This window comes from Rhamphochromis sp. 'chilingali' (assembly GCF_963969265.1).
Source record: "Rhamphochromis sp. 'chilingali' genome assembly, chromosome: 1".
Lineage (NCBI taxonomy): Eukaryota > Metazoa > Chordata > Actinopteri > Cichliformes > Cichlidae > Rhamphochromis > Rhamphochromis sp. 'chilingali'.
The window spans coordinates 28,395,448-28,413,136 of record NC_137929.1 but is presented as its reverse complement, the minus strand read 5'-3'; the positions used below and the strand labels follow the sequence as shown (position 1 = coordinate 28,413,136).

General features: G+C 42.1%; 1 protein-coding gene across 2 annotated transcripts; it reads left to right on the top strand.

Annotated features, from left to right (window-relative positions):
• The first annotated feature begins 241 nt into the window (after positions 1-241).
• On the top strand, positions 242-16,874 carry sec24d (SEC24 homolog D, COPII coat complex component). 2 transcript variants are annotated; one of them, XM_080906298.1, is made up of 23 exons: positions 242-613; positions 2,292-2,494; positions 2,638-2,740; positions 3,068-3,204; positions 3,315-3,620; positions 4,198-4,319; positions 5,856-5,967; positions 6,159-6,286; positions 7,874-8,012; positions 8,501-8,616; positions 9,473-9,597; positions 10,650-10,841; positions 11,019-11,112; positions 11,627-11,743; positions 11,903-12,073; positions 12,453-12,549; positions 12,644-12,789; positions 12,900-13,038; positions 13,424-13,542; positions 13,642-13,821; positions 13,911-14,102; positions 14,571-14,660; positions 15,205-16,874. In XM_080906298.1, the coding sequence occupies exons 2-23, from the start codon at positions 2,344-2,346 to the stop codon at positions 15,343-15,345; spliced, it is 3,117 nt and encodes a 1,038-aa protein (XP_080762424.1). In that variant the 5' UTR covers positions 242-613; positions 2,292-2,343; the 3' UTR covers positions 15,346-16,874. The 2 variants fall into 2 exon arrangements, with proteins under 2 accessions (XP_080762424.1, XP_080762423.1); XM_080906297.1 differs by having other exon boundaries at positions 242-633.
• The last annotated feature ends 815 nt before the right edge of the window (positions 16,875-17,689 follow it).

Genomic DNA, 17,689 nt, shown 5'->3' with positions numbered 1-17,689 from the left:
AGAATATTTAAAGTAGGTGTCTGATATGATTTTCATGTGTTTTATTACATATAAAAATGAAGTGTGACTAGGACATTTTTTTTGTCGGAGAGAAAGCTCATGTGCGTTACTAAGGTGACGAAACAACGCATGTACTCTCGAGGACCACCACTCAACCCCTGTGGAGCCAGTGGTGCTGACGTGTATGGGTTCCCTCTCTTCCACGCATGCGCACACGGCAAACTGCGTCTGGGCCTCGTCAAATTAGCCACTCCATTCTGCTCGAAACAGAAGTGCATGTAATTCCTTCAACGTACAACGTGAAGTAGCGTTTTGAAACAAAAAAATAAGGGTACAAAAGGTTGTTATTGTTTTAGTTAGTCGTAAAATATTGATATTTCTACACTCAGGCTCGCGTTTGCATCGTTCATTTTGGATAAGCAAGTTTATTCGTCGTTAAGAGTTTTATTTTGAAACGCATAACAGGAAGCAGCTCACCGTTCTCTACGTGGCTGGAAACGCTGGTTTCGTCGCACAAACCAACAGAGCGACCGGTGCCGTGGTGGAGTTTGACGTGGCACTCTGCTTCAACTGAGAGGTGTAGATAGTGAAGAGGACTCTGCCCGACACACAGGTAGATTACAGCCAACAGACGTGAGTATTTCTATCTCCGGTAATTCTTCATTTGAATGTATTTATTGTAGAAATAGCTACGTTTCTGTCTCAGAGGAAAACTTTGTAGTAATTTCCGCGTTGCTAGCAAGATGTTTTCAGTCTGTGTGATTATAACTGAGCCGAGTGCTGTGTTGTCACATTACTGCTCCTCCTTTTTTTTCTTTAAAAAAAAAAAGGGCATTAAGCTACATTTATTGTCAAACAACAAGCTACGTGTTACTGACAAAATTGTGTAGTAGCAGCAAACGGGCCAACGTTTCCAGCTGGATGTGAATTAAAGGAAGGCAGCAATGCTTCCCCCCCCCCCCCCCCCTTTTTTTTATAAAAGCCATCATAACGGTATTCGACGTGGCAGCTCTCGAAAATGTCACACGCATTAACTATTGCACCGCTCAATTACCACTCATATTGCATTTTTAAAAGGTTTTATTTGGGTGAAACGTGCTTAAAATTGTCACTTTAAAGTTATAAAAGTAATCATGGAGATGTCATAGGCAGCTGTTGCGCGTTGGCCCAGCTGTTCCCATTTCCTTTTAAAAACTTTACAGGCCACGTTTTGTTTATAAGGCGTTATTTTTATTTTATTTTAATTTGTTTTTTAAGAGCAAGTTTAAAGCAAGTAAAACTAGGCATTTTGGTTAAAGGTTTATTAATGTTGGCAGAAAAACAATGTAAACACTTTGGTAAACACTGGAGCAAAAACAGAAATGAGCTGCTGGTGTTGTTAATTACTGATGATACACCAACAGATTGGCATTGTTTATTGCGAGATAAAGCAGTCAAAGGTTCATCTTACTGTGTGCTAATCATTGCATGAGGTCAAATATCAGTAGTCATTGGTGTGGTTTGTAAACACTGAAGATATGATTTGGTTTTGAATGAGGAGCGTAAAGATCCACCAAATGTTTGTGCAAACGGTTGTTAATTTTATGAATGTATGATTACAAGTCACATGTAATTATGTATGTGTCGCAATGAAGAACCAGACCTAAAAAGTTTTGATTTAACTTGTCCAACCTTGCCACCTGGCAGACACAAGCTTCATTATATGCTTGTGTTCTGGATACAAACATCTAGGATTTTTAGCAGGTTTTTACATAAACGTTCACCTAACAAGCAAAAGCTTCCTGGTTTGATTCCAGGAGGAGATGCGACTGCCTTTGAGGGGCGATCGTGGCTCAAGTTGGGAGTTTGCCTTGTAATCAGAAGGTTGCCGGTTCGAGCCCCGGCTTGGACAGTCTCAGTCATTGTGTCCTTGGGCAAGACACTTCACCTGTTGCCTACTGGTGGCGCCAGTGTCTGGCAGCCTCGCCTCTGTCAGTGCGCCCCAGGGTGGCTACAATGTAGCTTGCCACCAGTGTGTGAATGGGTGGATGACTGGATGTGCAAAGCACTTTGGGGTCCTTAGGGACTAGTAAAGCGCTATACACATACAGGCCATTTAGTATTTTGTCAGGAGAGGCATCCAGCGTAAAAATGAGACTTGCCAAGCTCTCCACTTTGGCAGCCAAAAGCAGCTTTATTTTCATATTAAACTTTTTTTTCAGACAAAAACAAACAAATTAAAATCGCTATATATAAAACTGAAGTCCTTGTTTACTTTTTATAATCTAAGTATCCCAGTTTCACTGCCCTAGGTCATACTCTTTCATCTTGGCATGAGAAGACTGTGAGAGACATCCCAGCATCATGAGTCAACAGGGTTATGTCGCTGCACCCCCGTACTCCCAGGCCCAGCCAGGGATGGGGGCATATCAAGGTGGATTCGGATCTGGTCCTACGCAGCCCCTCTACGGGCATTATGGGGGCCCACCTCAGGCATTCAGTGCTCCACCTGCAGGTAAAATGCATTTAAGTGTATTAAATATAACTTCTTTTTTTTTTTTTGTTTATCTTGATGTGCATGTCTTTCAGAGTAAGAGTAATGGTTCATTTTGAAGCTATATCAGCTCCTGATATTATAATGTCTGTTACTCACTGAAGGTATGATGAAATCATCAGTTGCCCCAGCTGCTAGCATGCCTCTGCCTGCAGGGTCTAGTCAGTACAATCCAAACGTCCAGCAGAATGGCTCTCATCCTCAAAGGTAACGTTCCTTATCAGACTGCACCGACTCAGATCGACTGATTTTCCTTGAAGTACAAACAACAAAGTGATGAATTTATGTGGGCTGAAAGTTCACGCCATCTGCCTTTAAAAAAAATAAAAAAAAATAAAAAATAAATGTATTTTTCACCATCCCACACCATGAAAGATGTTCACTGTTAAGTCATGTTAATAGGTTGTTGCAATAACAGCTGCTAACTTTTGCCATGTCTTTAAAGCAGCTTTAAAAACAAGGAACTGTGCAAATATAAGAATGCATTGAACCTCACGTATAGCTCAGTGCAATAACTGTTGTTATGATCTTCAGCTACCCGGCTCCACCAGCTGTATCTGCACCGTATGGACAACCACCACACTCACTATACAACAGCATGGCATCACCTGGCCCGCCTCCAACACAGCAGCTCACCAATCAGATGAGTTCTATGAACTTAGGCAGCCATGGTAAGTTTTCTGTATAGCCTCAGATCATACGGTCTTTTAATTATAGTCTTTTAGTGGAATTGTTAGGTTGGAAAACTCACTACATAAGATGTGCTCTTTTTATTTCTTAGTCCAAGGACTGCAGAGCCCTCCTCCTCCAGCAAGCTCTGTTGTTCAGCAGCCTTTCCAGACACCACCTCCTTCAACAATGGCTCCACCACAGATGCCTCCAGGCCTGCAGTCCCCCCACATGTCCCCTCTGATGTCTCCTCCACAGTCACCCCCAGAAAGCATGCCAATGGCAAGCCAGTCGATGGCAGGCACATCAATGGCAGGCATGGGTAGACCGTTCCCTGGGCCACCTCCTCCAGGCCCTGGAGGTTTCCAGCAACCTGGTTTGGGATCTGCTGGTCAGCCAGGATACCCCCAGCAAGCAGGTAACTCTGAGCCAAAAGCAGTGGACATCACAGGTTTTCATTTAGACAGGTATCTCAACATCTGCATCTAGGGACCTTACAATCTATACAGCATACAACACAATCTGGCTTTGATTCTGATCAGGAAAATTCAAGAACAGTGTCAGCAGTGTACCCTCCGTGGAAATAGAAATATCATTTATTGTCCCTCATTGGGGAAATTCACATGTTCTAGCAGCAAAGTGACAGGCAGGTGGAGCATGCAGATTCACACAAAAGTAAAGAATATAAAATAAAAAAACAAGAAATAATATACTGTAAAGCAGCGCTCCCCAACCTTTTTTGCGCCACGGACCGGTTTATGCCCGACAATATTTTCATGGACCGGCCTTTAAGGTGCCGCGGATAAATACAACAAAATAAAACTAGTACAGGTACCATAAAAAAGAAGATTTATTCATAGCACACGTGAAAAGACCCAGGAAATCAGAGTTAACGATCACTGCTAATTCATCAAGTAGTTATAATACAGCTGACTGTTCTTGCATTCTTTTCAGTGGAGCCAATAAATACCTACAGATGTTGTTTCAATGTACAGGTCAGTTTGGAGGATACATGGCTGGGCCTCAGCAAAACATGCCAGGAGCCTTTCCTGGAGCACAATCTGCAATGGCTGGCCCACCTCAGAAGAAACTGGACCCCGACTCTATCCCTAGCATTGTGAGTGAAAAGCATGCCTTCACTTATCAGCACAGCACATTTGTCTGTCCTCATTTTTTGTCGTGAACTAGCAGCTTATTCATTCTTCAAGAGTTGTGTGGCAAAATTACTGACATCGGCTACTTTGTTACTAAATATTTGTAGTGATTTTAATTAAAATGGTGGCTAATGCAAACAAAAGGATTAAGCAAAAAGTCTAAGATTACATAAAAAGTGTTCGGGGATATTAATTTGTCTTCAGATCTGGGCATGAACAGTATGTTTTTATTTTGTCATGGCAGGTCTCCTGTCTTTATGAATGATGGACATATTATGCTTTTATGTTGAAGTCTGAAGCCTGAGGCCCAAAAGCTCAGGATTCAAGCTACTCTAAATACCCAGTTTCTGTGTATTTTTCTTAAGCGCTTTGTTCAGTGTGATGTCAAAGGGGTAGCATGACTAATATGGTCATCTCAGGCTGTGAGCACATTAGCCACACCTACCTGCTGTTAGAATAAGGGGCAGCCAATCAGAACAAAGTTGGCTTATGCTACAGTCACACTAGGCAAAAACACTGATAGGACACCAAAGCGAAACCAAAATTGTTGTGATCCTGTACAGTGAACTTGTTGCCTTAGAAATGGTTGCTTTGAAGCCAGGGGTCAGGTCTTTGACCACTTGCAGTCGGTTTTTGTCTTAAAATTGACTTTGGTGTGTCAAGACGTTGATAAAACAACTCTAAGATAGTGTCAGTCTGCTATCAATCAGCTGTCCATTTGCCATTAAGTTGGGTTAAGTTTGCAGTTACATACCAACTTATCACATACATCAGTTTGTAATAATACCACGATTAACGGCAATAAATAAATGTGGAAATTCACATTAAGTACTTGAATGCAAACTCCAGTCATGACCTCATAGATTTGAAACAGAAATTCCCTCACAAATAGTGACGTAGTTGCTACGAGACAGCGTTTTAACTGCAAAGTGGCATAACTGTTTTTATATAGGAATATAACTGGAATACAACCAGTTTGCAAGCAGCTGAGTCGAGTCTACCACTGCAACGAGAGATGTCGCGCAAAGAGATATGTTGTACTCGTCACCATGGACTGAGTCAGACTCTGTCTGCATTTATGAATTACATGGAAATATTTTGCAAACCTTGTCTGAGAGTGACTGCAGTCAGTCTGTACAATTACCTTACAGCCAAAAGTGGTTGCCCCGAAGTTGAGGGTGTTGCATACTCAACCTATTACAAAATATTTTTTAATACAATAAACTGGACATTGTAGGGATGGTAACCTAAAGGAAAAGGAGCTAAAACAGCTCATTTCAGACAATGGATCAACTGCGGGCAAGTCTCAGTACAAGATAAATAACAATTATATTTAACTGTAAATCAGGTAGAATTACTGTAGCAAAAACATGGAGTTGAAAACTAGCACAATATGATTACCTTTAATGAAGTATCCATTCTAAAAAAAAAAGTGCTTTTAACTAAATGATGTTAATAAATATCAGATTGCACTTTAATGCATAACATTTCTACTTTAGACCCATGTGATCGAGGATGACCAAGTGAAACAAGGAGGACAGGTTTTCACCACAAACATCAGAGGACAGGTTCCACCTCTTGTCACCACTGACTTCACAGTGACAGATCAAGGTAAAAAAATGCATATCCAAACTTTTCGTTGAGCATTTAGTTACAGTAGAGTATTCATTTATCCCTTATAGCGAGTTTATTTGGGAAAGATTTAACAGTAAAAACAAAGAACTGTCCTTATATTGAAATAATATAACAATATGAATTGGAATAAACAACAGATTATTTATGCTTCGTTTTGCTAAATCCAGGTAATGCCAGCCCCAGATTCATCCGCTGCACCACCTACTCTCTTCCCTGCACTGCTGATTTGGCCAAGCAGTGCCAAGTGCCCCTTGCTGCCATCATCAAACCCTTTGCCAGTTTGCCAAAGAATGAGGTAAGTTACCGATTCACATAAAACTTCATCCGGTCGCAACACAAAATTAAGATTCTACGATAAAAGGTGGACAGCTACTGTAAGGTCATCCATCCATTTCTCAGGGTTTGCATTTTCATTGTTGCAATATTATTTTCAAAACACTGGACGTGAGGAGGAGTGAAATAACTATGCTAACAATTAGTGATTGATTGTTAGCAAATGAGCATATCACAGATATCCTTTTTTCAAATATAGTATCACCAAGATTTATAAAATAATTATTTTTTAAATTCACTTTTTAATTCAGTATGACCCAAAATGATGAACCCATTAGCAAAGTGTTTACAGAGACCAAGAGAGCAAGCTGTTTTCCAGTAGACTTCTATAAGAATAGATGTTTTTTTGCACCGTAGCGATTTCCATCTGGTGGCTTTCAGGTAGAGTTTCAGGTTTTTAGGCACTAATGCATCATCACTACAATCTTTTTTTAATATACAGTCTGTTGTTAAAATACAGTAGAAAGAGAGAGGAAAACAAACTCATCTTGTACTGTAAATGTAACATTTGCAATGACTGATGGGTGCTAATATACACCACTGTCTCTGAGAATTTATTCATATCTGTTGCTCATCCATCCCACACTTATCCTTGGACTGAGCTGTGTTTTTGAAATCTTGAACACTGTCATATATAATGATTCATAAATCTTACTCATAAAGAACACTTGACACTGACTGTTTCTAATGCTGTAGAAGGAGAACCAGTTGTTTATGCCATATTCTCCCAAAGAGTTTGACACTTTATAAAGTCTATGTTAAAGTCTTTTTGGCATCCTCCTGTAAGAGAGACAGGATCGTTAAAATGTCAAAAGTCACTTGTGATGGTTACATATTCTACACTGTTATTTCTCCTTTAATAGATGTTTCCATGAACTACAAAAGATCATTTGTCCCACGAATGACCTCCTTTTGGATCACGTGTGGTCCAAGAACCCTGTCTTAGATATTTTCCCCTCTACACTCGCCTTGTCCCAGACACCAGTTGGCCTTTTTAGGCAATGTTAGCACTGTCTCATCTGGCTTTTGGCTAATTGGCTAATGTCAGATCTGCAGGGACCAGAGAAGACAAAAAAGTCTTATACAAAAAGAATGGAAAATTAGACTCAGTCCCATCCAGTGCAAAAGGGAATTTAGAGTAGCCATAGTTAATCACTGCTCTGAGGTTGTAGAGAACCAAAAGAGCACGCTGCTGGGTCTTAATGTTGTTTCATTGCTGTTGTCATACAACTGCTTTTGCTTAGCTCCAAGATATTATAAACACTTTTACTCTCCTCCTTAAATTTGCTGGTGTAATAACAAACCTGCTTGCTGCCCTGTCTACATGTGTTTTAAGGCACTGGAGTTCATCTGATGCAAACATATTCAGTTTATGTTGTGTCAGAGTACTGAATAAACAGTGCGAAGACACTTTGTCATCTGTGCGTGGTGTGCGTAATCCTCACCGTTTCTATTCTATTTTATGATAAACTCTTCTCATTTTGAAAGCAAAGTGTGTTTTTATTTGGGTGCCGTAGAGCTGATCTATTTATCTTTATTCTCTGTGCAGACTCCACTGTATGTTGTGAATCATGGTGATACAGGCCCAGTCCGCTGTAATCGATGCAAGGCGTATATGTGCCCTTACATGCAATTTATTGATGGAGGGCGCCGCTACCAGTGTGGTTTCTGCAACTGTGTCAATGAAGGTACAGCACAATACAGAAAAACTAACTATATTTTAATCCTTGGACTCTGTGTGTGATTCACTGTTCAGAATATTACAATATTATTGTTGTTATACTCGATCTTGTGGCAGCATCCCAGTTCATCCTTTGTCTGAAACAAGTTGTTGAGCTCTATTGCCCCTCTCTTTAAGACATATATTCCTTGTGAATGACTGCACTTCATACATTTGAAAGGCAGATGGGTGTTTATAGCCAGAGCTGAGTGCTTAAGATGACCGTATCTTATTGACGTCATGTGGAGTAAACAGACAAAAAAACCCAAACGACTGTTTAGAGCAGGCTAAAGCCTGAGCTTTTGGCTCACAGGGATTACTTATACAAATGCTAACCTCATTATTTGAAAGTCTGTCCCGAGGGAGCAAGATGAAAGTTATTAAATTTAATTTAAAGAAGAAAAAGCACACAGTGATCAGCTCAACACAGAGTTATATTTCTCTCTCTGCTCCTAGTGCCAGTCTTCTACTTCCAACATCTGGACCACATGGGCCGAAGGGTGGACTTCTATGAGAGGCCCGAACTGTCCCTGGGATCGTATGAGTTTGTAGCCACTCTGGATTACTGTAAGGTACACAAAGACTGATATCAAGTACACAATATGCAGGGTAAATAAAGCTGGTCAGACTGATAGAAACAAGCACTTAGATTCAGGCGTTGTTTGCTTGTGAAAGGATGAGTTTATGCACTGATGCAACTGAATGATGTATCACTTCAAATAGCTGATTCTTTGTTTAGTTTGTTGAACGCAGTAAAAGAGATTTGTATCGGAAGAACGGCTTTTTGGATTTTTCAAAGGACATTTTTGGCCAAACATCCTGTGTTTTCAGCATCGCCCGAACAGGACAGAACAGGGTTCAGCTCAGTCTCTTCAAAGTACAAAAAAACTGTCAATGATGCCAATCAGTGTCCCCACTGAGCCTGTTGAGAACATTAGAGGGTTAAAGTAAGTAGGCAAAGCTGAGTCACTCCACTGGCCTACTTTTGCTCTGTTTAATATGCCTTATAAACAATCTAGGCAAGGCCAGATAATAAACAAAAGCCTGTAAGGTGAGTGTCTTGTAATGGGTGTAACTGTGGAAACATAATATCTCACTGACAAGCCCCCTCACAAACTTCACTGCTGTTCCCTTGTTTTTAGCAATTTATCCCTGATACGGTGTTCAGAGTTATAAAGAAGCATAGAGGGAAATATCTTTGATGAATAACAGAAACCTAAAGTGGAAGACAATGATTGATCCTGTTATGAGCTCACTGATATAGGTCTCTGATAACGGTGTGTTATCTCGTGACTTGTGTGTTTAAAAGGCCAAGGAGAGCTGCTTTCCTATTTGTAAATTCGACATGTTACGTTGGAGGTCAGCCAAGCTATCATTGCCCGAAAAGGAGCAACTCATTTATTGTGCCTGCTGCTGTTTCTCCCACAGAACAACAAGCCTCCAAATCCTCCTGCCTACATCTTCATGATTGATGTGTCCTATAACAACATTAAGAGTGGCCTGGTAAAGCTGATATGTGATGAGCTGAAGACTCTGCTGGAGAAGCTGCCCAGGTACACACAGTAAAAAGCACACTTGCTCACTACGCTGCAGGGCTTCCCCTGAAGCCTTACAGATCAGCCATCCTGCTGAACATCAGCTGAACATGAAACTTTGCAGATGACGGGTACGAGGGAGCGCCAAAAGGGAAAATATGACAGTGCACGCTCTCATCTTTGAAAAGTATCCTAAACAAAAAGCTTTGTTATGGTTTTCTGTTAAGAATGACTTGATTTATGTTAGAGGAGAGGATGGTGTACTTCACCTGGTTACTCCCAAAATAACTTGGAAACTGTCCTGCCTTCTCACTAGTCCATCAGTGCCAGCAACAACATTTCCTTAAATGTCTCCTGCCATGACATCACTCTTTAAACACCTAGCAGAAGCATATGCAAGATAAGGGCTTCTTTAGCTGCGTTTGAACCTCTGCTTTTGCTTTCACAGGCACTAAATTAAACCCACTGGATACTCGGTGGTTTTCATGTGGTTCATGTAATTCTGCAGTATTTGGAAAAAATGCATGAATAATTCACTTAAGAAGGTGGAGGGAACTTTAAATAGATCCAGATGTGTAGATGAAGGCTTTTAATGATATTTTTATCACCACTGGTATGAGGAAGAGCACAATAAATAAAATCTGCTGAATCTGTTATTTAGAAAAGCAGCTGTAGCTGTAGAGGAGCCCCGAGGAGCTGTTTCCAGTCACATTACATATTCCTACGGTGCGAGCCCTTGATTTAAGAACGTACGTCTACAAAGTGCAGTTGGGATTGTCAGGAAAGAATGTTTTGAAATCACTCATATGGTGACAGGTTTTTATTCATGGTCCAGGTCAGTGCAGCTGCCTATTAGACTTCTGAATCCAGGGGTTTCTGATAAATGTCAGCAGGTATTGTGTCTTTAATTCTTTACGTGTGCTGCCACCTTAACCCAAAATCATCTTTGTGCGCCTGGAGGCACAGTGTAGAAGCAAAAAATGACCACGGCAGGCAAGACTCCCCAGTAAATACACATCCTTTGGATTTAATCCATCCTGGAATTCACCGATTGCTCGTTCTCTCCACAGAGAGGAAGGCATGGAGACCTCAGCAATAAAGGTCGGCTTTGTCACCTACAACAAGGTCCTTCATTTCTACAACGTGAAGAGCGCTTTGGCTCAGCCGCAGATGATGGTGGTGTCAGACACGGCCGAGATGTTCGTCCCGCTGCTCGATGGCTTCCTTGTCAACTACCAGGACTCGAGAGCCGTCATCTACAAGTAAGAAGCACTTCGTCACTGATGTGCGGAGTCATTGTTTATCTTAGAGGGCCCTCTAGCAGAGAGCATCGGACGCAAAGTACTGTCAAACATTTCAAGAGTAGCTGTTGTGAAAGCATTAACGAGGCAGTGTGACACGTCCGTGTCAAACCATAATCCTCTTGCTTGTCTTTGCAGCCTCCTGGACCAGATCCCTGACATGTTTGCGGACACCGCTGAGAGCGAAACGGTCTTTGCCCCTGTCATCCAGGCCGGCGTGGAGGCATTTAAGGTTAGCCTCAGTGTGACACCTGTCAACGCTGAAGTGGAACTGAGTGTAGCTCCCTGAAACAAACACTTACTGTAGGTTTGTTTCAGGGAGGGTGTGGGCTTCCTAAAGGTTTGGGGTAATTTAAATCTAAAACGCAGTGCTACTATGCTCTCACCAACACTGGCTCTCAAGCTTGAACTCATTCAACCTATCAACTGAGTGAAGCAACATGTAGATTTTACTCCCCCTGATATGTTTGTGTTTACTTAAAGTCCAGCAAGCTTTCCCAGTGATATGAAGTCAGTGTTTTGGCCAGTGACAAAGGGAAAGTTCCCACGCAGCTTTTAATTGGAAGCAGTTGCGATATTACACAACAGCGAGGAGTCAGAGACGTATTTATTTGTTCGTGCCCATTTATGTGGCGTACATGAAGTCTAGCATTAGAATATTTGCAGGAGTTGATATTTTTTTTCACCTCTTGACCTCGTGGCTAAGCGAGATCTTCTTTCCCCTTCCATCTCTTGCCGCCCTCCAGGCAGCAGAATGTAGCGGAAAGCTCTTCATCTTCCAATCGTCCATGCCCACTGCCGAGGCTCCAGGCAAACTGAAGAACAGGGATGATAAAAAGCTGGTGAACACAGACAAGGAGAAGGTGAGTACCTTTTTATGTCAGTTGTGCCCCTAATCTGAATTCTGAACACACAGCGCTGGGCATAAGGAAAACCAATGCTGGTCTGATCTCAGTCTAATTACAATAAGTGTTTGAAACTGGTGACCTAATCTTGGTAAACTGTCTTGTACTTTTCCACAGACCCTGTTCCAGCCTCAGAAAGGTGTTTATGAGCAGCTGTCTAAAGACTGTGTGGCAAGTGGCTGCTGTGTGGATCTCTTCCTCTTCCCCAGCCAGTATACGGACATAGCAACCATGGCTGATGTGCCGTCACACACCGGAGGCTCCGTCTATAAGTACAGCAACTTCCAGGTACCAGCAGACGTGTGGTGCCTGTTTACATTGTATTTGGCTCTAAGCGCACGCACGCACAAATGCTGCATGCAGACTCATAACGAGCAGTTGTTTTATTCTTGTAATTGTATTAAGAAGTCCTAATTTCACACAGAGGCAAAGTTTGCTGCCTAATAAAAGTGAATTGTACCTACATAATGAGTTTGGCACAGAAGCCAGTCTGATATAAAATAGTCCCAAAGGAACGGTGCAGTAAGCATGGGAAGTTTGCACATAAGTACAATGTTGATTTTTATGCCTGGATCTGCTTCTTACAGACACGGCTCCAACAGTAACAACCAACACTGCCATCTGCTGGCTAAAACTTTGTTTGTTTGTTTTTGCTTTTTGTTGACAGATAGAGACAGATGGGGAGCATTTTCTGAGGGACCTGAGGAAAGATGTACAGAAGAGCATCGGGTTTGATGCCATCATGCGTGTCCGTACTAGCACGGGTAAGAGGAAAGACACGGTCGCTCTTTTGGTGTGTTCTGATCTATCACGGCGAGTTACCTCCCAGTTTTTCACACTGGTCTTTGTCTCCTTTAGGCTTCAGAGCCACTGACTTCTTTGGCGGCATTTATATGAACAACACCACAGATGTAGAGATGGCAGCGGTGGACTGCGACAACGGCGTGACAGTAGAGTTCAAGCACGACGACACACTGAGCGAGGAGACCGGAGCGCTCATGCAGGTGTGTGTTAAACCAAGCTTTATCCCAGACTGGTCATATTTGAAATCTTTTCTCTGAAGATTAAAAACCCAAGTATGTTTAAAGCTTATGTTTCACGCTTTTTTCCCCAGTGTGCCTTGCTGTACACCACCATCGGCGGGCAGCGGCGTCTCCGCATCCACAACCTGAGTCTGAACTGCAGCTCGCAGTTGTCAGAGCTGTACAAGAGCTGCGAGACGGATTCGCTCATCAACTTCTTTGCCAAATCAGGTTAGATTCCTCTGGAGTTCAGGTGGACTGCATTAGTTCAAACTCTGCTTGTGGGAAACATATTTTATGATGTAGTGCAGAGGCACGGCCTGCTAACACACTCAAATGTCATCTGACATTTGTTGATTATATCCCATGTATCACTAAATAATCTACTTTTACTCATATGTTTCACATGATGCCGTCCTTCTGTAATCTGCACATAGCGGACCATGAGTCCAGCTGTGTTACTGACCTCTGTTACCTTTTGGTTTTTTACCTTTTCTTCCACCTTTTTTTTCCCCCCATACTTGCCATCAGATGCCTCTGAGCCGCCCCCCATGTTTTTTGTCTCTCCTGCTCTTGCTTTGTTTTTTTTAACTAATCTTTTGTCCTGCCCCCTCAGCTTACCGTGCCATATTGAACCAGCCTCTAAAGAATGTGAGGGAGATCCTGGTGAACCAGACGGCTCACATGCTGGCCTGCTACAGGAAGAACTGTGCCAGCCCCTCCGCTGCTAGCCAGGTCGGAGAATCACACCTAGAAAGAAGTTTCAATGTGTATTTTAACTTTAGGATTAAAAAAAACAACTAACCATATATTTTTTAATAAATCCACCTGTAGCTGATCCTTCCTGATGCCATGAAAGTGTTCCCAGTCTATATGAACAGCCTGATGAAAACTGCCCCCCTGGTGGGCAGCACTGAGCTCTCCACGGACGACAGAGCCCATCAGAGGCTGTCGGTCATGGCCATGGGAGTGGAGGACACCCAGCTGCTGCTCTACCCACGCCTCATCCCTCTGGTAGGGAATAAAAACACTTTGCGCTTGGTCATCTCACTTAGACGCACACTATTAGTTTCAGTTGCTAAACCCTTTGTACTGTTTTTCAGCACAACATAGACGTCAACAGCGAGAAGCCGGCCACTCCTGTGCGCTGCTCTGAGGAGCGTCTCACAGACTCTGGCATCTTCCTGCTGGAGAACGGCCAGTCCATGTTCCTGTGGCTGGGCCAAGCAAGCTCACCAGACCTCATCCAGAGCCTGTTCAACCTGCCCTCCTTCGCCCACCTGCAAGGACACATGGTCAGCATTCATTTCATCACTTTGGCCTCAGTGTGCTCAGAATCCACATGAAATGGTTTTTGAGATATTAGAGTTGACATTTTAGCTCCCCGGTGCCTGGCGGCATTACGGTATGGTCAGAGAATGTCTGGATGGTAAAAGTCCAGTTTTGAGAAATCATCTCAGCACATCATAATTCAGTCATGTTCGACTCTGCCCACATTTTATGAAGTATGACTCACTTGAACTCCACTGCTGTGTAAAATGAGCTAAACTGAGTCAAAGCTTTTGTAAACCTCAAAGTTTTAAACAAGTACGCCCCGCACACAGAGATCAAAGATCCACGTTTATTTTCAAGGCAGAACTCAAAGACTTCAGTATGTGGTACTGCGGCACAGGAAGGAGGCAAGCAGTATTTAGGACTGGTCTTTATTTTTAGTGATCAAACTGCTCCTAATTACACTAAATCTTTTTGTTTGTTTGTTTTAGTGTGCGCTGCCGGAGCTTGACAACCCTTTGTCGAGGAAGGTCCGCTCCATCATCAGTGGCCTTCTTGAAAAGAGGTCAAACTCTATGAAGGTAAGCGAAACACAATCCAAAAGCATTGTTTAAACACAGTTCACATCCTTTATATTTGAACCTATTTAAACCAAAGAGAACATGGTTTACTTGAGGTGAGGCAGAGACGATATTGAGGCTTTTGTTGATCTCTGCTTCCCTCTAGTGGAGCTTTACAGTAAATACACTCCCCCAAAAGTTGCAAAAACATCATTCATTTATTCATGTTTTGCCCTGTTTCTATATAAATAGTCTAATCAAAGTACATCTACAGAAAGCACTGTACAAATGGCCCCATGCACTGCACACCCAGTGCTATTGAGCAGTTAATATATAGAAAGTTTGAATCCTGGATCCACAGAGGACCACACACATATACACACACACCAGCCTTAAAGTGAAGCTGAAGTAAATTCGATAAAATAGATGAGAAACATGTTTCACAAAAACAGGAACGTGCCAGCTGTGACAACAGAAACAATGTGAATAGATTTTGTAGTGTGACAGCTCCTGTGTTCCAGCTGTGCTGGAAATCAGTCACACTTCTCTTTTCTGCCCTGCTCAGCTGCAAATTGTGAGGCAGAAAGACAAACCGGAGATGCTGTTCCGTCAGTTCCTGGTGGAGGACAAAGGCTTGCACGGCGGGGCTTCCTACATGGACTTCCTTTGCTACGTTCACCGAGAGATCAGGCAGCTGCTAACCTAACCCGCTCACGTTCGGGCTCAGGTTCCCCAACTGGACCGTGTGCAAACCTCTAAGGCTCAGTCTCATTAGGTTCTGTTTGAATCTTTAAGATGAGCCACAGAATGACAAGAAGAAACAAGGAACCAGGGAGAGCCCGTCGTCAATTCAACTTCCAGAGTCCAAAGTTGCCTTTATCATTGTTTAGTGGCCCACAGTATGATCTTCAAATAACCACTTGACACATGAGGAACTTTAAAGTAAATAAGGGAATGAAATGGACAACACATTAAGGATTTCCCGCTTGGGTACTCTGTGTGATGGACTGACATCGATGCCCGAGGCTGAAATGCACTCTGGCACGAGGCCCATCGGCATAAGCAGTACAACTCACTGTGTATTCAATCGGGTAAAGTGTTTTTCCCCATTTTACTTTGTAGATTTATAGGATCTGGATTAGACAAGGGGTTATTTGTGGGCCATACTGTAGACGTTCACTAGTCTACTCTCCCAGGAAGACTGAGTATATTTCAGTATATTTCACTTTTTAAAACTCTTTTTAAACAACAGATGTTCAGAGAATATTTGCAATATTCAAAGGTCTTGCAGAGGTTTGTACATTTTATCACGCTTTTGGTGTCTGACCAGAAAAGTGATTTCAATAAATGTTTAAAGCATGTATCAGTCATTTCATAATTTAACAGAAACAACGCTGAAACAAAAGCCACAGGCTGCCAGGACCGAAGCGCGGTCCTGTTATCGCACCCTGAGTGATTCAAAGCATTCGATTCACACATGCCCCCACCAAAAATCTCATTCTTTGACCATTTATGGCTTCACTGCATGCAGTGGTAAACATAGCGTTTTGTTTGGGTGCTCTGAGCACACAATGAGACGAACACAGCTAAACCCTCTCTACATAGAGAACACGTCTGATGAAAAGTGACACTTTTTCTTTTCCAATTACGCGCGACTCAGAGTCGGTGCTCAAAACGGAAAATATTTAGTGAGGGATTACCTCAACAATCCAACATAGGAATTTATATATGACTTTTTGTTGTTGTTGCTTTGGGCCTGCGCTGCTGTTGTGCTTCAACTGCAGCACGTTTTAATTTATACGCCGACTTTTATGGCAGATAAAAACAGTCGAGCTACTGTTTGTGTCGGCTGATCATTAGTGTAAGGGACTATCTGCTTACTGCATAACCATCCAAAATCGTTAAATCTTGTGTTCAGTGATAACATGTAACATCATCACTTCATTCAGTGTAAGGTCACCTTCTGTTAAGAGGTACTGTACTTGCATCAGTATAATTAATGTTATCTATCTGCCTGCTTTTACGTTGATATATGTAACATCATAAAATCTACATGTCTCTGTGTAATACAATATAATTGTTTGGTTTATAAGCAAACTTATCTCAGGTAATCTAAGTATGTAGAAATCAGTGGCTGGAATCTGACTGGAAAGATCGTTTTTGTGGAAATTTGTGCCAGATGCATTTCATTTCTCACCTTAAATGTCCTTTTTTTTTTTTTTTTTTTTTTTTAAATCCAAGTCAACTATTGTCTTTAAATGTTGCTCAGTTTTGTTTACAAGTGCAATTTATTACATCACCCTCTGACGCATATTAAAATGAAAACTTCATATCCATACGCCTCATTGCCGCTGTGCTTTTTAAACCAGAGCATTGTTGCTAAAGAGATAGTAGCACTTACCATGACTGGTGCTCATCCTCCTACTTCAACATCCATTTTAGCTACACTTGGTAAGATTCAAAATACAACATTCATTTTTTTCATCCACTTTTTTCCTCTATACACTCTAAACAACAATATTATTATATATCCCAGTTTATGCCATTCAGGCAAGAAAGAATCAAGTCAATCGCCTTGTGTAATTCCACATTGCTACCACCAGGAGGCTTCAGTGAGAACCAGTAAGCACAACATACACTACATGGTCAAAAGTATTTGGGCCACGCCTCCTAATCTTCATTTCAGGTGTTTTCAGTCCCATTGATGTATGAAATCAATAACCGAGCCACGCAGGCTGCCTTTACAAACATTTGTGAACGAATGGTTCAAATGAGCTCCATGAATTTCAGGGTGGTGCTGTAATAGGACACCACCGTGACAACAGGTCAGTTCATGAAATTTCTTCCCTTCAAGATATTCCAGGATCAGTTGTAAGTGGGATTATTGGAAAGTGGAAGTGTTTAGGAAACACAGCAGCTCAGCCATGAAGCGTCAGATTGTGAAGTTGCAGAGCATCAGCACGGAAACTGTGCACCGGGAGCTTCATGGCTTGGGTTTCCATTGCTGAGCCGCTCCTGTGGGTGTAATGTGTAGGTGGCCTGGTACTTTT

Coding starts and splice junctions, on each gene's coding strand:
- sec24d (XM_080906298.1), top strand. CDS start 2,344: ATGAGTCAACAGGGTTATGTCGCTGCACCCCCGTACTCCCAGGCCCAG. Junction 3,205..3,314: donor TATGAACTTAGGCAGCCATG/GTAAGTTTTCTG, acceptor TTTATTTCTTAG/TCCAAGGACTGCAGAGCCCT. Junction 13,039..13,423: donor CAACTTCTTTGCCAAATCAG/GTTAGATTCCTC, acceptor CTGCCCCCTCAG/CTTACCGTGCCATATTGAAC.